Genomic DNA, 12,066 nt, shown 5'->3' with positions numbered 1-12,066 from the left:
AGAAAGAACCTCTACGAGATTCCAGCTGAAATCTCCACGAGATTACTGAGGGAATCTCCACGATATAACGGAGGAAATCTCCACGAGATTCCAGAGGGAATCTCCACCAGATTCCAGAGGGAATCTCCACGAGATTGCAGAGGGAATCTCCATGAGATTCCAGATGAAATCTCCACAAGATTCCAGAGGGAATCTCCACGAGATTCCAGAGTGAATCTCCACGAGATTCCAAAGGGAATCTCCACGAGATTCCAGAGGGAATCTTTACGAAATTCCAGAGAAAATCTCAGCGAGATTCCAGAGGGAATCTCCACGATATTCCAAAGGGAATCTCCACGAGATTCCAGAGGAAATCTCCACGAGATTCCAGAGGAAATCTCTACGAGATTCCAGAGGAAATCTCCACGAGATTCCAGAGGAAATCTCCACGAGATTCCAGAGGAAATCTCCACGAGATTCCAGAGGAAATCTCCACGAGATTCTAAAGGAAATGTACACGAGATTCCAGAGGGAATCTCCATGAGATTCCAGATGAAATCTCCACAAGATTCCAGAGGGAATCTCCACGAGATTCCAGAGTGAATCTCCACGAGATTCCAAAGGGAATCTCCCCGAGATTCCAGAGGGAATCTCCACGAGATTCCAGAGGGAATATCCACGAGATTCCAGAGGGAATCTTCACGAGATTCCAGAGGGAATCTCCACGAGATTCCAGAGGGAATCTCCACGAGATTCCAGAGGGAATCTCCACGAGATTCCAGAGGGAATCTCCACGAGATTCCAGAGGGAATCTCCGCGAGATTCCAGAGGGAATCTCCGCGAGATTCCAGAGGGAATCTCCGCGATATTCCAAAGGGAATCTCCACGAGATTCCAGAGGAAATCTCCACGAGATTCCAGAGGAAATCTCCACGAGATTCCAGAGGAAATCTCCACGAGATTCTAAAAGAAATGTACACTAGATTCCAGAGGGAATCTCCACGAGATTCCCGAGGGAATCTCCACGAGATTCCAGAGGGAATCTCCACGAGATTCCAGAGGGAATCTCCACGAGATTCCAGAGGGAATCTCCACGAGATTCCAGAAGGAATCTCCACAAGATGTCAGAGGGAATCTCCACGAGATTCTAAAGGAAATGTACACGAGATTCCAGAGGGAATCTCCACGAGATTCCATAGGGAATCTCCACGAGATTCCAGAGAAAATCTCCTCGAGATTCCAGAGAAAGTCTCCTCGAGATTCCAGAGAAAATCTCCTCAAGATTCCAGAGGAAATCTCCTCGAGATTCCAGAGGGAATCACCACGAGATTCCAGAAGGAATCTCCATGAGATTCCAGAGGGAATCTCCACGAGATTCCAGAGGGAATCTCCACGAGATTCCAGAGGGAATCTCCACGAGATTCCAAAGGGAATCTCCACGAGATTCCAGAGGGAATCTCCACGAGATTCCAGAGGGAATCTCCACGAGATTCCAGAAGGAATCTCCACGAGATTCCAGATGGAATCTCCACGAGATTCCAGAGAAAATCTTCACGAGACTCCAGAGGGAATCTCCACGAGATTCCAGAGGGAATCTCCACGGGATTCCAGAGGGAATCTCCACGAGATTCCAGAGAGAATCTCCACGAGATTCCAGAGGGAATCTCCACGAGATTCCAGAGGGAATCTCCACGAGATTCCAGAGGGAATCTCCACGAGATTCCAGAGGGAATCTCAACGAGATTCCAGAGGGAATCTCAACGAGATTCCAGAGGGAATCTCAACGAGATTCCAGAGGGAATCTCAACGAGATTCCAGAGGGAATCTCAACGAGATTCCAGAGGAAATCTCCACGAGATTCTAAAGGAAATGTACACGAGATTCCGGAGGGAATCTCCATGAGATTCCAGATGAAATCTCCACAAGATTCTAGAGGGAATCTCCACGAGATTCCAGAGTGAATCTCCACGAGATTCCAAAGGGAATCTCCCCGAGATTCCAGAGGGAATCTCCACGAGATTCCAGAGGGAATATCCACGAGATTCCAGAGGGAATCTTCACGAGATTCCAGAGGGAATCTCCACGAGATTCCAGAGGGAATCTCCACGAGATTCCAGAGGGAATCTCCACGAGATTCCAGAGGGAATCTCCACGAGATTCCAGAGGGAATCTCCACGAGATTCCAGAGGGAATCTCCGCGAGATTCCAGAGGGAATCTCCACGAGATTCCAGAGGGAATCTCCACGAGATTCCAGAGGGAATCTACACGAGATTCTAGAGGGAATCTTCACGAGATTTCAGAGGGAATTTCCACGAGATTCCAGAGGGAATCTTCACGAGATTTCAGAGGGAATTTCCACGAGATTCCAGAGGGAATCTACACGAGATTCCAGAGGGAATATACACGAGATTCCAGAGGAAATCTCCACGAGATTCTAGAGGGAATCTTCACGAGATTTCAGAGGGAATTTCCACGAGATTCCAGAGGGAATCTCCACGAGATTCCAGAGGGTATCTCCACGATAATCTAGAGGGAATCTCCACGAGATTGCAGAGGAAATCTACACGAGATTCCAGAGAAAAACTCCATGAGATTCCAGAAGGAATTTCCACGAGATTTCCGAGGGAATCTCCACAAGATTCCAGAGGGATTCTCCACGAGATTCCAAAGGGAATCTCCTCGAGATTCCAAAGGGAATCTTCTCGAGATCCTAGAGGGAATCTCCTCGAGATCCCAGAGGGAATCTCCTCGAGATCCCAGAGGGAATCTCCTCGAGATCCCAGAGGAAATCTCTTCGAGATTCCAGTGGAAATCTTCTAGAGATTCCAGTGGAAATCTCCTCGAGATTCCAGACGGAATCTCCTCGAGATCCCAGAGGGAATCTCCTCCAGATTCCAGAGGAAATCTCCATGAGATTCCACAGGAAATCTCTAGGAGATTCCAGAGGGAATCTCCCCGAGATTCCAGAGGAAATCTCCTCGAGATTACAGAGGGAATCTCCTCGAGATTCCAGAGGGAATCTCCTCGAGATTCCAGAGGGAATCTCCTCGAGATTCCAGAGGAAATCTCCATGAGATTCCACAGGAAATCTCTACGAGATTCCAGAGGGAATCTCCCCGAGATTCCAAAGGAAATCTCCTCGAGATTCCAGAGGGAATCTCCTCGAGATTACAGAGGGAATCTCCTCGAGATTACAGAGGGAATCTCCTCGAGATTACAGAGGGAATCTCCTCGAGATTCCAGAGGGAATCTCCACGAGATTCCAGAGAGAATCTCCTCGAGATTCCAGAGGAAATCTCCTCGAGATTCCAGAGGAAATCTCCTCGAGATTCCAGAAGGAATCTCCTCGAGATTCCAGAGGGAATCTCCTCGAGATTCCAGAAGGAATCTCCTCGAGATTCCAGAAGGAATCTCCTCGAGATACCAGAAGGAATCTCCTCGAGATTCCAGAGGGGATCTCCTCCAGATTCCAAAGGGATTCTCCTCGCGATCCCAGAGGGAATCTCCACGAGATTCCAGAGGAAATCTCCACGAAAATCCAGAGGGAATCTCCACAAAAATCCAGAGGGAATCTGCACGAGATTCCAGAGGGAATCTCCACGAGGTTCCAAAGGGAATCTCTACGAGATTCCAGAAGGAATCTCTACGAGATTCCAGAAGGAATCTCTACGAGATTCCAGAAGGAATCTCTACGAGATTCCAGAAGGAATCTCTACGAGATTTCAGAAGGAATCTCTACGAGATTCCAGAAGGAATCTCTACGAGATTCCAGAGGGAATCTCTAAGACATTCCACAAGGGAAGCGACCTGTCACTGGCAAAGCATACAACGATTCTCCTGATTACGCTGGTAGATCAGATGGCCCAAAATTCAGGAAATTCTCGATTACTTTTAACCTTCACGTTCCCAACCCCCGACAACTCATTTACAAGATGCTGGCATTTCGTCAATTTTTATCCGATTTTTTTTAAAGTCGCCCTCAATCGATCATAAATTGGTGCAAGTTTATTATACTGAAGTGGCCATGTCATATCCGGAACCATTCCGGAGATATTTCAGATTGTACTTGGGTCAGGGGGTGGGGGAGGTTGTATGTTTTGCCAAATGGCTTAATGTGATTATTTCTTGTGTTATTGTATTTGAGAGGCCCCCGCGGAACCTGTTCCAGGTGTTCTGGAGCGGCCACATCAGATGAAACATACTTCAGTCAATTTCTTCTGCCCCATTCTCTCGAAATCATATAGATTGATACGTCGCACGGCATGTTTAGCTTGCAAACCAGACATGTCCCCGACGACACCCCCGTGGAATCTGTGTTAGATGGTCCGGGGTGGCCATATTAGCTGATACGGACTTCAGTCTATCGTTTCTGACTCAGTCTTTCGAAATCATGAAGATTGATATGTCACACGGCATGCTTAGATTGAAAACCTGAAGTGTCTCCAATGAGGCCCCACGGGGCCTCACGGGGATCCGGATCAGTCAATTTATTCAAATCTGGATATCGCAGTTGTGTTTACTATTCGCAACAAAAATTTCGTTTTAAATCGATGGTTTGAAACACAATAACACACGATATAATCACTTTTAGCCATTTTGGCAACTCCCTGGCCCCAACACAATCCGGAATTTCACCGGAATGGTTCCAGATATTGCATGGCCACTTGAGTATAATAAACCAGCATTAATTTATGATCGATTGAGGGAGGCTTCAAAAAAATTGGACGAAAATCGACGAAATGGCAGCATTTTGGAAATGAGATGTCGGGGATCGGGACGTGAAGGGGACGTCGGGACCTCATGCTAGTAGGGAACTCAAACAGAATTTTGTTTCAGTGCATTGTTCGTCATTGACCTTAATAGTCAAGAAATTTAACAAAATACGACGCTCCAACTTTCGTACTGGGATCAAGAAAAATCTCATTTCTTGAGCGATTGCTTTGTTGCACGTATCAAAATCACAAATCAATATTTACGATATTATTTGGATTTTAAATTTGAACTCTATTGTGGAACGCAAGCATTCTTTGCTAAACATTAAATAGGGTAAATCGCCAATTGTTGCACACTTGTGAGGTGTACAACGATAATGCAGGATCATTACAATAATGTTTGGCATATAAGTCTGGCTAGATGCACGTGACCATTTCAGAAATGACATATGTAGTTTGTTAAATCTACATGTTCTCAAATACGCCTTTAGTGCAGCAAACATGCTCTCCAGATAAGCTTACTTTGATGGAGGCAAATGATGAGTGTCAAGTGTAACCACTTCACGATGACCTTGCGCACTAATGAGTCTCATTGGGCGTCACTTTCTTTTGTATCTGTTTCATACTCGACACGCGAGTCACTCTCATTATCTCCGGTAGCTGCTGGGCATCATCGTCACACCATCATCATCAGTGCACCTCCAAGTGGTGGATTTTTTTTTCTCGTCAAAGGTATTTACATGAATGACTAGGTTAAGAAATTCGGCTTATCAGTCCTTGACTTTATAGAACAAAAACATTTATGATTCTTCCTAACGTTTCGGTAACATTTCTAGAAATTTAAGGACTGATAAGCCGAATTCTCTAACCTAGAACAGAGATCTAACAAACGAACTCTCGCACACCCCTACACGAATGACAATACATGACTTATTGCATTTTATCTAGAGTTGCAAGCAAAGCAATGAAACTTTTCTCCTGTCAACATGCTGCTAACTACAATTATCACCCATCAAATGTAATACCGGCTCTTTTACAAATCACATCTAATGTCCCAACAATATGCAGTATTCTTGACAGCTGCCATACGATTTGCTATCGAGATCTAGAAGCAAAGTGATTCTAATTGATCAAAGTTGAAACTTTGTCCGTGCAAGATTTATGGTGTCCGAGATTCACCCATTACATTTGAAAAGAGATATTTTGATTACAATTGCTTAAACTAGCATTTGGGCAAGTAAATTACCTATCAATGATTTATCTAATCATTTTGTAAAACGCAATTTATATTATTCTATATTATAACTATACCCATACATAGAACATTTCATAACAAGCGATCTCCATCAATATATCGCGTCGATAACGCAAATCACCCCCATAAATCACACAATGGTTTATCATATCGTTGCATCATCCGAAATAAATCCTTCCCATTGGATCCATTCCAGGTAACGTAAACGGCGTGAACGTGATCGGACTCACCCTGCAAGGTCCCTCTGTGCCGGGATTGGCCGTTCTGAAACCACCCTCCATTATGCAGCAAGGTACGCACTCAGCACTCCATTCCCGCACACACACAATGGGTGATTAACCATTGCAAATTAATCAGATAAACTTTTGCCTTTATCTTCGTTGGTTGCTGCCGGAGATGTGCCCCACCCACCCATTTACATTGTTCTCTTTTCTGCTCACCAGGTGACTTTATCAACGTTCCCCAGCTGAACTCCCTGCAGCCCCGGCAGCCCACCACTGGCAATGTGGATTTATTGCTTCCATTACAACCGAAACTGCTGGTTCCTTTGGGTAAGAATGATACATATCTTTTTGGGGTTTGGTACCATTGCCGCTGCTGCCGATCTGCTGAAATATCTCTGTCTCGATTCTCGAAGGTAGCAATTTGGGTCAGTGCCAGTCTGAGCTGGTAGCGGAGGTGGACAAAAGATTTTCGCGGCCATATAAAAACTAATTGGGAATTATAATCGCAGCTAATTATATGAAAATGATCATCTATTATTATCTTTGTTGATGGCGTGAAAGGCCCCGACCTAGTTCACTGAGCAAAATTCTGACGGATTCCTATTTCTAAGAAATAGGAACAGCAATAGGAACTCAACTATCCTGTAGAAATCTTTGGAGGAAATCTTGAAAGAAACTCTAGAGGAATATATGACAAAAAAAAACAAGGAGTATTCCAAATGGAATCAAAGGAGGATTTTCTAAAGAAATTCATTAATAACAACATAAAGAATCTCCTTTGAAAATATCAGGTGGAAAAGAAAATCTTAATATATTTTAAAACAATTCTTGGAGAAAATCTGCAATATCATTCCTCGACGAAGGAATTCCTAGTAGAAGCCATTAACTTATTTCAGAAGCAATCACTGGAATAAATATCTGAAAAAAAAAAGAAATGGGTAAAGCTTTTCAAATATTCCAAAAAAAACTTTCTAGAAAGCGTTCAAGGAAAAATTCCTAAAGGTATACTTGGAGGAAACCCTGGAACAATTTACTCGTATTTTCTCGGAATACATAGAGAGTTGTCTACAACAACACCCTTGGAAAATTCCTGTGCAAGCCACTGAAAGAAATCATTGAAGAATTTCTGAAGAATCAGAAAAAAAATCTAGACACATTTATGTAGTTACGAATGGAAGAATTCCTGAAGGAGCTCGTGAAACTAGTTTTGAAAAAAAAAACGCAGAAGAGATTTTCCAAAAATTTCTCTAAAAAATATCTGATGGAAGAAAATAGTCCAAAGATTTACTAGAGAATTCTCTGTTTCCTGCAAATTCCTGGATAAATTTCTAAGTTAATGTTTTGGGAGCATCCACAAATGACATAGCATTTTTTTGCATAAAAAGATTTTGTTAAGTAATCCTTGGAGCAATTTCTGATGGAATTCTGCAGAAGCAATCGTGAAGATTTTCTGGAGGAATTCCTGGAAGGCCGAGGCCCGTGGCGCAAGTGGTGACACGTTTGCTTCATAAGCAGATGGTCAAGAGTTAGATCCCAGCCCCGGCATATGCGCCAGTTCCTCTTTCCCCCTGAGAGCAGCTGTCACATGACCCTCTTCTGAGCATGTGCTCTAACGGACCCGGAAACTTGCACATCGGGTAACGGCAACTCATAATGGACCCCAAATCAGACTGGAGAAGAAACAAGAGCCACACATCAATATCCAGGGTAGAAAAGTGTCAGCAGCGCAAAGGCAACCAGTTCGATCTAGTAGAATTAGAAAAGGTTACATTTAGGCGTTGTACAAAGTGTAGATGCAGCTGCTAATTGGAATCGCTCACGCAGTTTCCTAGTTGACAAAAGAGCTGTAGGTTAAGTGATTGAAGAAAAAACACAAATTCTAGGAAGAAATTCTGAAGAAAACTTTTGCTTGAGGAATTCCGTAGAAGCAATCTGTGACGGATTACATCTTACATACAGCAAACACTCGACACATACACGCAATTTCAATAATGTACGTGTTACCGTGTTACTGTGAACAATGGCTGAAGACTAACAAAAAGAACTGCCTGCACCCGTTGTGCCGAAAGTGAGCGAATCAACCATAATCGCGAATATCGGTTATCCGGAATTCGATGCCGTCGATATCGACACCTGGTTTATGTGCTTAGAAGTCGCATTCAGTGTTAATCAGGTGAAGGTGAACAAACAAAAGTTCAACGCCGTCATCGTCGCTCTCGGTCCACGTGCCAAGTTCGTGTATTGTTCAATCGCATAGTGTAACAATGTTAACAACAACGATCGCTACGATACACTGAAAGGTTAAACAGCTTGCTATCTGGCATTACGCTCGGTGACCACAAACCGACCTGCGTCGACTTGGCGAGACAGGTTGCACGGACAACCTGCTGTCAAATTTGTGGTTACGTGCTCTACCCACTACAGTGCGCTCCATTATCGCCGACATGCCCACCACCACCTTGAACGAACAAGCAAAAGTGCCCGACAAAATCATGGTAGCCCCGAAGAACGTGATTTCGGCAGTCCAGTCACCAAGCATCTCGCAGCCCTCCGACTTGGAACAACGCATCGAAGCCTTGTCACAAGCCCTCTCCGGAAATTTCCACCACCGTCAACGATCCCGAAATCGCTCGCACAGTCGATCTTCCGGACGCCATAGATCATCAACGCCATCGCAATCGCTGCCGAGGAATCGTCGTTGGATATGTTGGTTCCATTATCGTCATGGCGCCCAGGCGAAGAAATACGAGACACAAAAAGACAATAACCCGAACGTCGCCTGTATCTTCTACGATGGAAAAATCCTTGTGTATGTTCGCCAAGAAAAAAAAATTAATGTGCGTGCAGTCCCCTGATTGCACAGAAACCCCCAAACCCCTGTTTGAAAACACTATTCCCGAAGAACCCAGCCCTGATCTGAACCAGCCGATGCTCATTCGCCGTATTCAGGTCCACGACCAAAAACACTAGTTTACAGCATTTTTGAACTCGGTATGCTGATGATCATTTTTGGTGTAGAACCATGCCTTGAGTTCGAAAACGCGAAGGAAAAAAAATACAGTAGAGCGGAAATTTTTTCGACTTTCCATACAAGGTTGATGATTTGAAATCGATTTTTGTTCTATTTTTAAGCAACGTCGCTCACTTCACACATCTCGTTCTCCGTAATCAATGCTTCGATCGAGCTGAATTTTTTACTGTAACTCGCCTACATATGATACGTCAAATAAACGTTGAGAAAGAATTTTTAGATTGATTTTTTCTTATTGAAAAAAATACATTTCTGCAAATATTTTTGGAAATTTAGCTAAAATTTAAGGAGATCGTCCCTAAAACTCGTCAATATCTTGAATTTCATCAATCTGACGCAAAACCTGCATTCAGATGATCGAATAGCATTGTATTCAACTGCTCTACTTAAAATTTTTTGAAGCAAGGTTTCGAAATCAGTGCTAAATTGTACTTCAAAAATTTTGGTCGTTGACAGAAGTTCACGATTTTCGTTTTATTTTGTAAACTTGTGAAATCGACCCAGTCCTTCTTCGTCGACACCGGTGTGGATATCTCCGTTATTCCTCCTTCGCATAGAGAAAAACTCCACCCAGTGACATCGAGACAACCCTTTGCCGCAAATGGAAGTCCTACGGAACAAATCGTCTCACCATCAACATCGGTCTTCGTCGCCCCTTTGAGTGGATTTTAACGATTGCCGATGTGAAGTCACCCATAATAGGCGCAGATTTCTTCAAGCACTACGACTTGCTTGTGGATCTGCGAAACGGTAAGCTCGTGGACAACACCACACGACTGGAAATCAATACCATCAAATCCGATTCCGATGCGGACATCATCACCAACATTGCGAGAATACCAAGACATCGCCGTTCTCAACATGCGACAACAACCAACATGTTGCGGATGCAACTAATTGAAACGCAAATCCGTAACTTTAACGCGTTTATTTCGGACAACGGTTAAAAATTTCCTGGGGGAATAGTTCACTTAGTTTTAAGGTTATAAATAGTGATGCAAAGACTTACGTTTGTACGGCGTTCGTGTTCGATACCCGGATCGTATACACCCGATTAGTAGAGGTTTTAGGAGTTCTAAATGATAAAAAGTTTAGCTGCACTGCGAGTTTACGAAATTTGAGGAATTACCTAAACAATTGAGAATCTTAACTCGTACACGCACTGCACGAACGAATATCAAACTTTGTAGTGAACCTTAAATGTAACAACAATTTTAGTAAATCTTTCTCCAATCCTACAAATTTAGTTCTACCTGATCGATTTTAGTTTTAAGCAAATTCACAAATTCACGTAGTGATTTAGAACAATAAAATGATATCTTCAAATAATGTTTCAAACTCTGTTCTGCACTCGATAATCTAATGACTGGCACGTTTTGCTCTTCTGTGGGAACGTCAAAATACCGCTGTCAAACTGTGTGTCAGAGTCGCTGCCACCTTCACGCTGTCGGACAAGATGTTCAGTCGGCAGGTCTGCGATCAATGTGGTGTATGTTTGTACAGGTGCGGCGGCACTCATTCGGTGTACGCAACAGTCCCCCCCCCAGTAGTTGGACTCTGGTCCGGCTCACTTCCGTTTGCACCGATGTCCAATACAGCAAACTTGGTCGCAGGTCTATCGTAGAATCCGGAAGCAGTCTGTACAACAGCCGAACGAACTTGCCCATCCGCTGAAGTTTTCACCGATACGACCCGTCCTTTGGGCCAGCGATTCCGTGCCAGGTCAGGATCCGCTACGACGACAACGTCACCTACCGCAATAGGCTTCACTGGGTAGAACCATTTAGTTCGACGAGTGATTGTAGGCAAGTACTCGGTTACCCATCGTTGCCAGAAACGATTCGCCAGCGCCTCCGAAGATTTCCAGGATTTCTGAAGTGCAAGTGGACAATCCGTATACGGCACGAGCGGTTTGGATCCGTCAGATGATCCCATCAAGAAATGGTTGGGAGTCAATGCCGGCGACGAACAATCGTCTACGGGAACGTGTGTCAAAGGACGACTGTTGACGATGTGCTCAACCTGAATCAGATAACTTCGTAACACCTCTTCTGTAGGCACCCGCTGAGGTTTGATGATGGCCAGAACTTTCTTCACTGACTGGATGAGACGTTCCCAGCAGCCACCCATATGTGGGGACGCTGGAGGATTGAAAATCCACGATGTTGTCGGACTGTTGAATTCGGTCATCAGCTTATTCTGGTCCAGCGCCGTCACCGCAGCCTTAAGCTCCTTATCTGCGCCGATGAAATTAGTTCCACGATCGCTTCTAATCTCTACAGGAGTCCCACGACGAGCGAAGCAGTTCCATAGCGCTATGATGCAGGAACTCGTGTTCAGCGAAGCGGCTAACTCGAGATGTATCGCCCGAGTTGACAGGCAGGTGATAATCACGCCCCAGCGTTTCTCGTGTCGACGACCAATGAGAACGAGAAAAGGTCCAAAGAAGTCTACGCCAACATAGGAAAACGGGCGTAAAAAGGCTGCTACTCGTGCTTTGGGAAGAGATCCCATCGCTGGTGGTTCTGGTCTCGCACTGTTGATCTTACATTGCTGACGACGAATCTGTTCACAGACTCTGCGTACTCGTGGAATGTAGAACTCTCGCCGAACTTCGTTTACGCAGGTTTCATGGCACTGATGTTGATAGCGTTGATGCACGTTTGCGACGATGAGACGGGTAGTGGGATGATCACGAGGAAGTACGATAGGATTCCGTTCACTTTCATGAGCATGAGCATGAGCATGATTGACCGCCCGCGGTTGCTCCTCTGTTATTGCAAGGACAACTGCATTTACATAATGAACCAACAGATGGTGCTTGGGATTAGCTTACTCTTCATTGTGTAAATGTTGGAATCCCAG

At 44.4% G+C, this 12,066-nt stretch overlaps 1 protein-coding gene across 4 annotated transcripts in view; it reads left to right on the top strand.

Annotated features, from left to right (window-relative positions):
- Positions 1 to 12,066, top strand: part of LOC109421548 (potassium voltage-gated channel protein Shaw) — a 289,085-nt gene that overhangs the window by 260,179 nt on the left and 16,840 nt on the right. For all 4 annotated transcript variants that reach the window (XM_062849686.1, XM_062849685.1, XM_029871246.2 and 1 more), the window contains 2 exons: positions 6,143 to 6,238; positions 6,390 to 6,497. In XM_062849686.1, the coding sequence (XP_062705670.1) occupies positions 6,143 to 6,238; positions 6,390 to 6,497 (204 nt within the window). The remainder of the gene's footprint in view (positions 1 to 6,142; positions 6,239 to 6,389; positions 6,498 to 12,066) is intronic.

The sequence above is a fragment of the Aedes albopictus genome, chromosome 2 (genome assembly GCF_035046485.1).
Source record: "Aedes albopictus strain Foshan chromosome 2, AalbF5, whole genome shotgun sequence".
NCBI classification, from domain to species: domain Eukaryota; kingdom Metazoa; phylum Arthropoda; class Insecta; order Diptera; family Culicidae; genus Aedes; species Aedes albopictus.
Note: the sequence above shows the minus strand (reverse complement) of the source record. Positions and strands in the feature narration are given on the sequence as shown.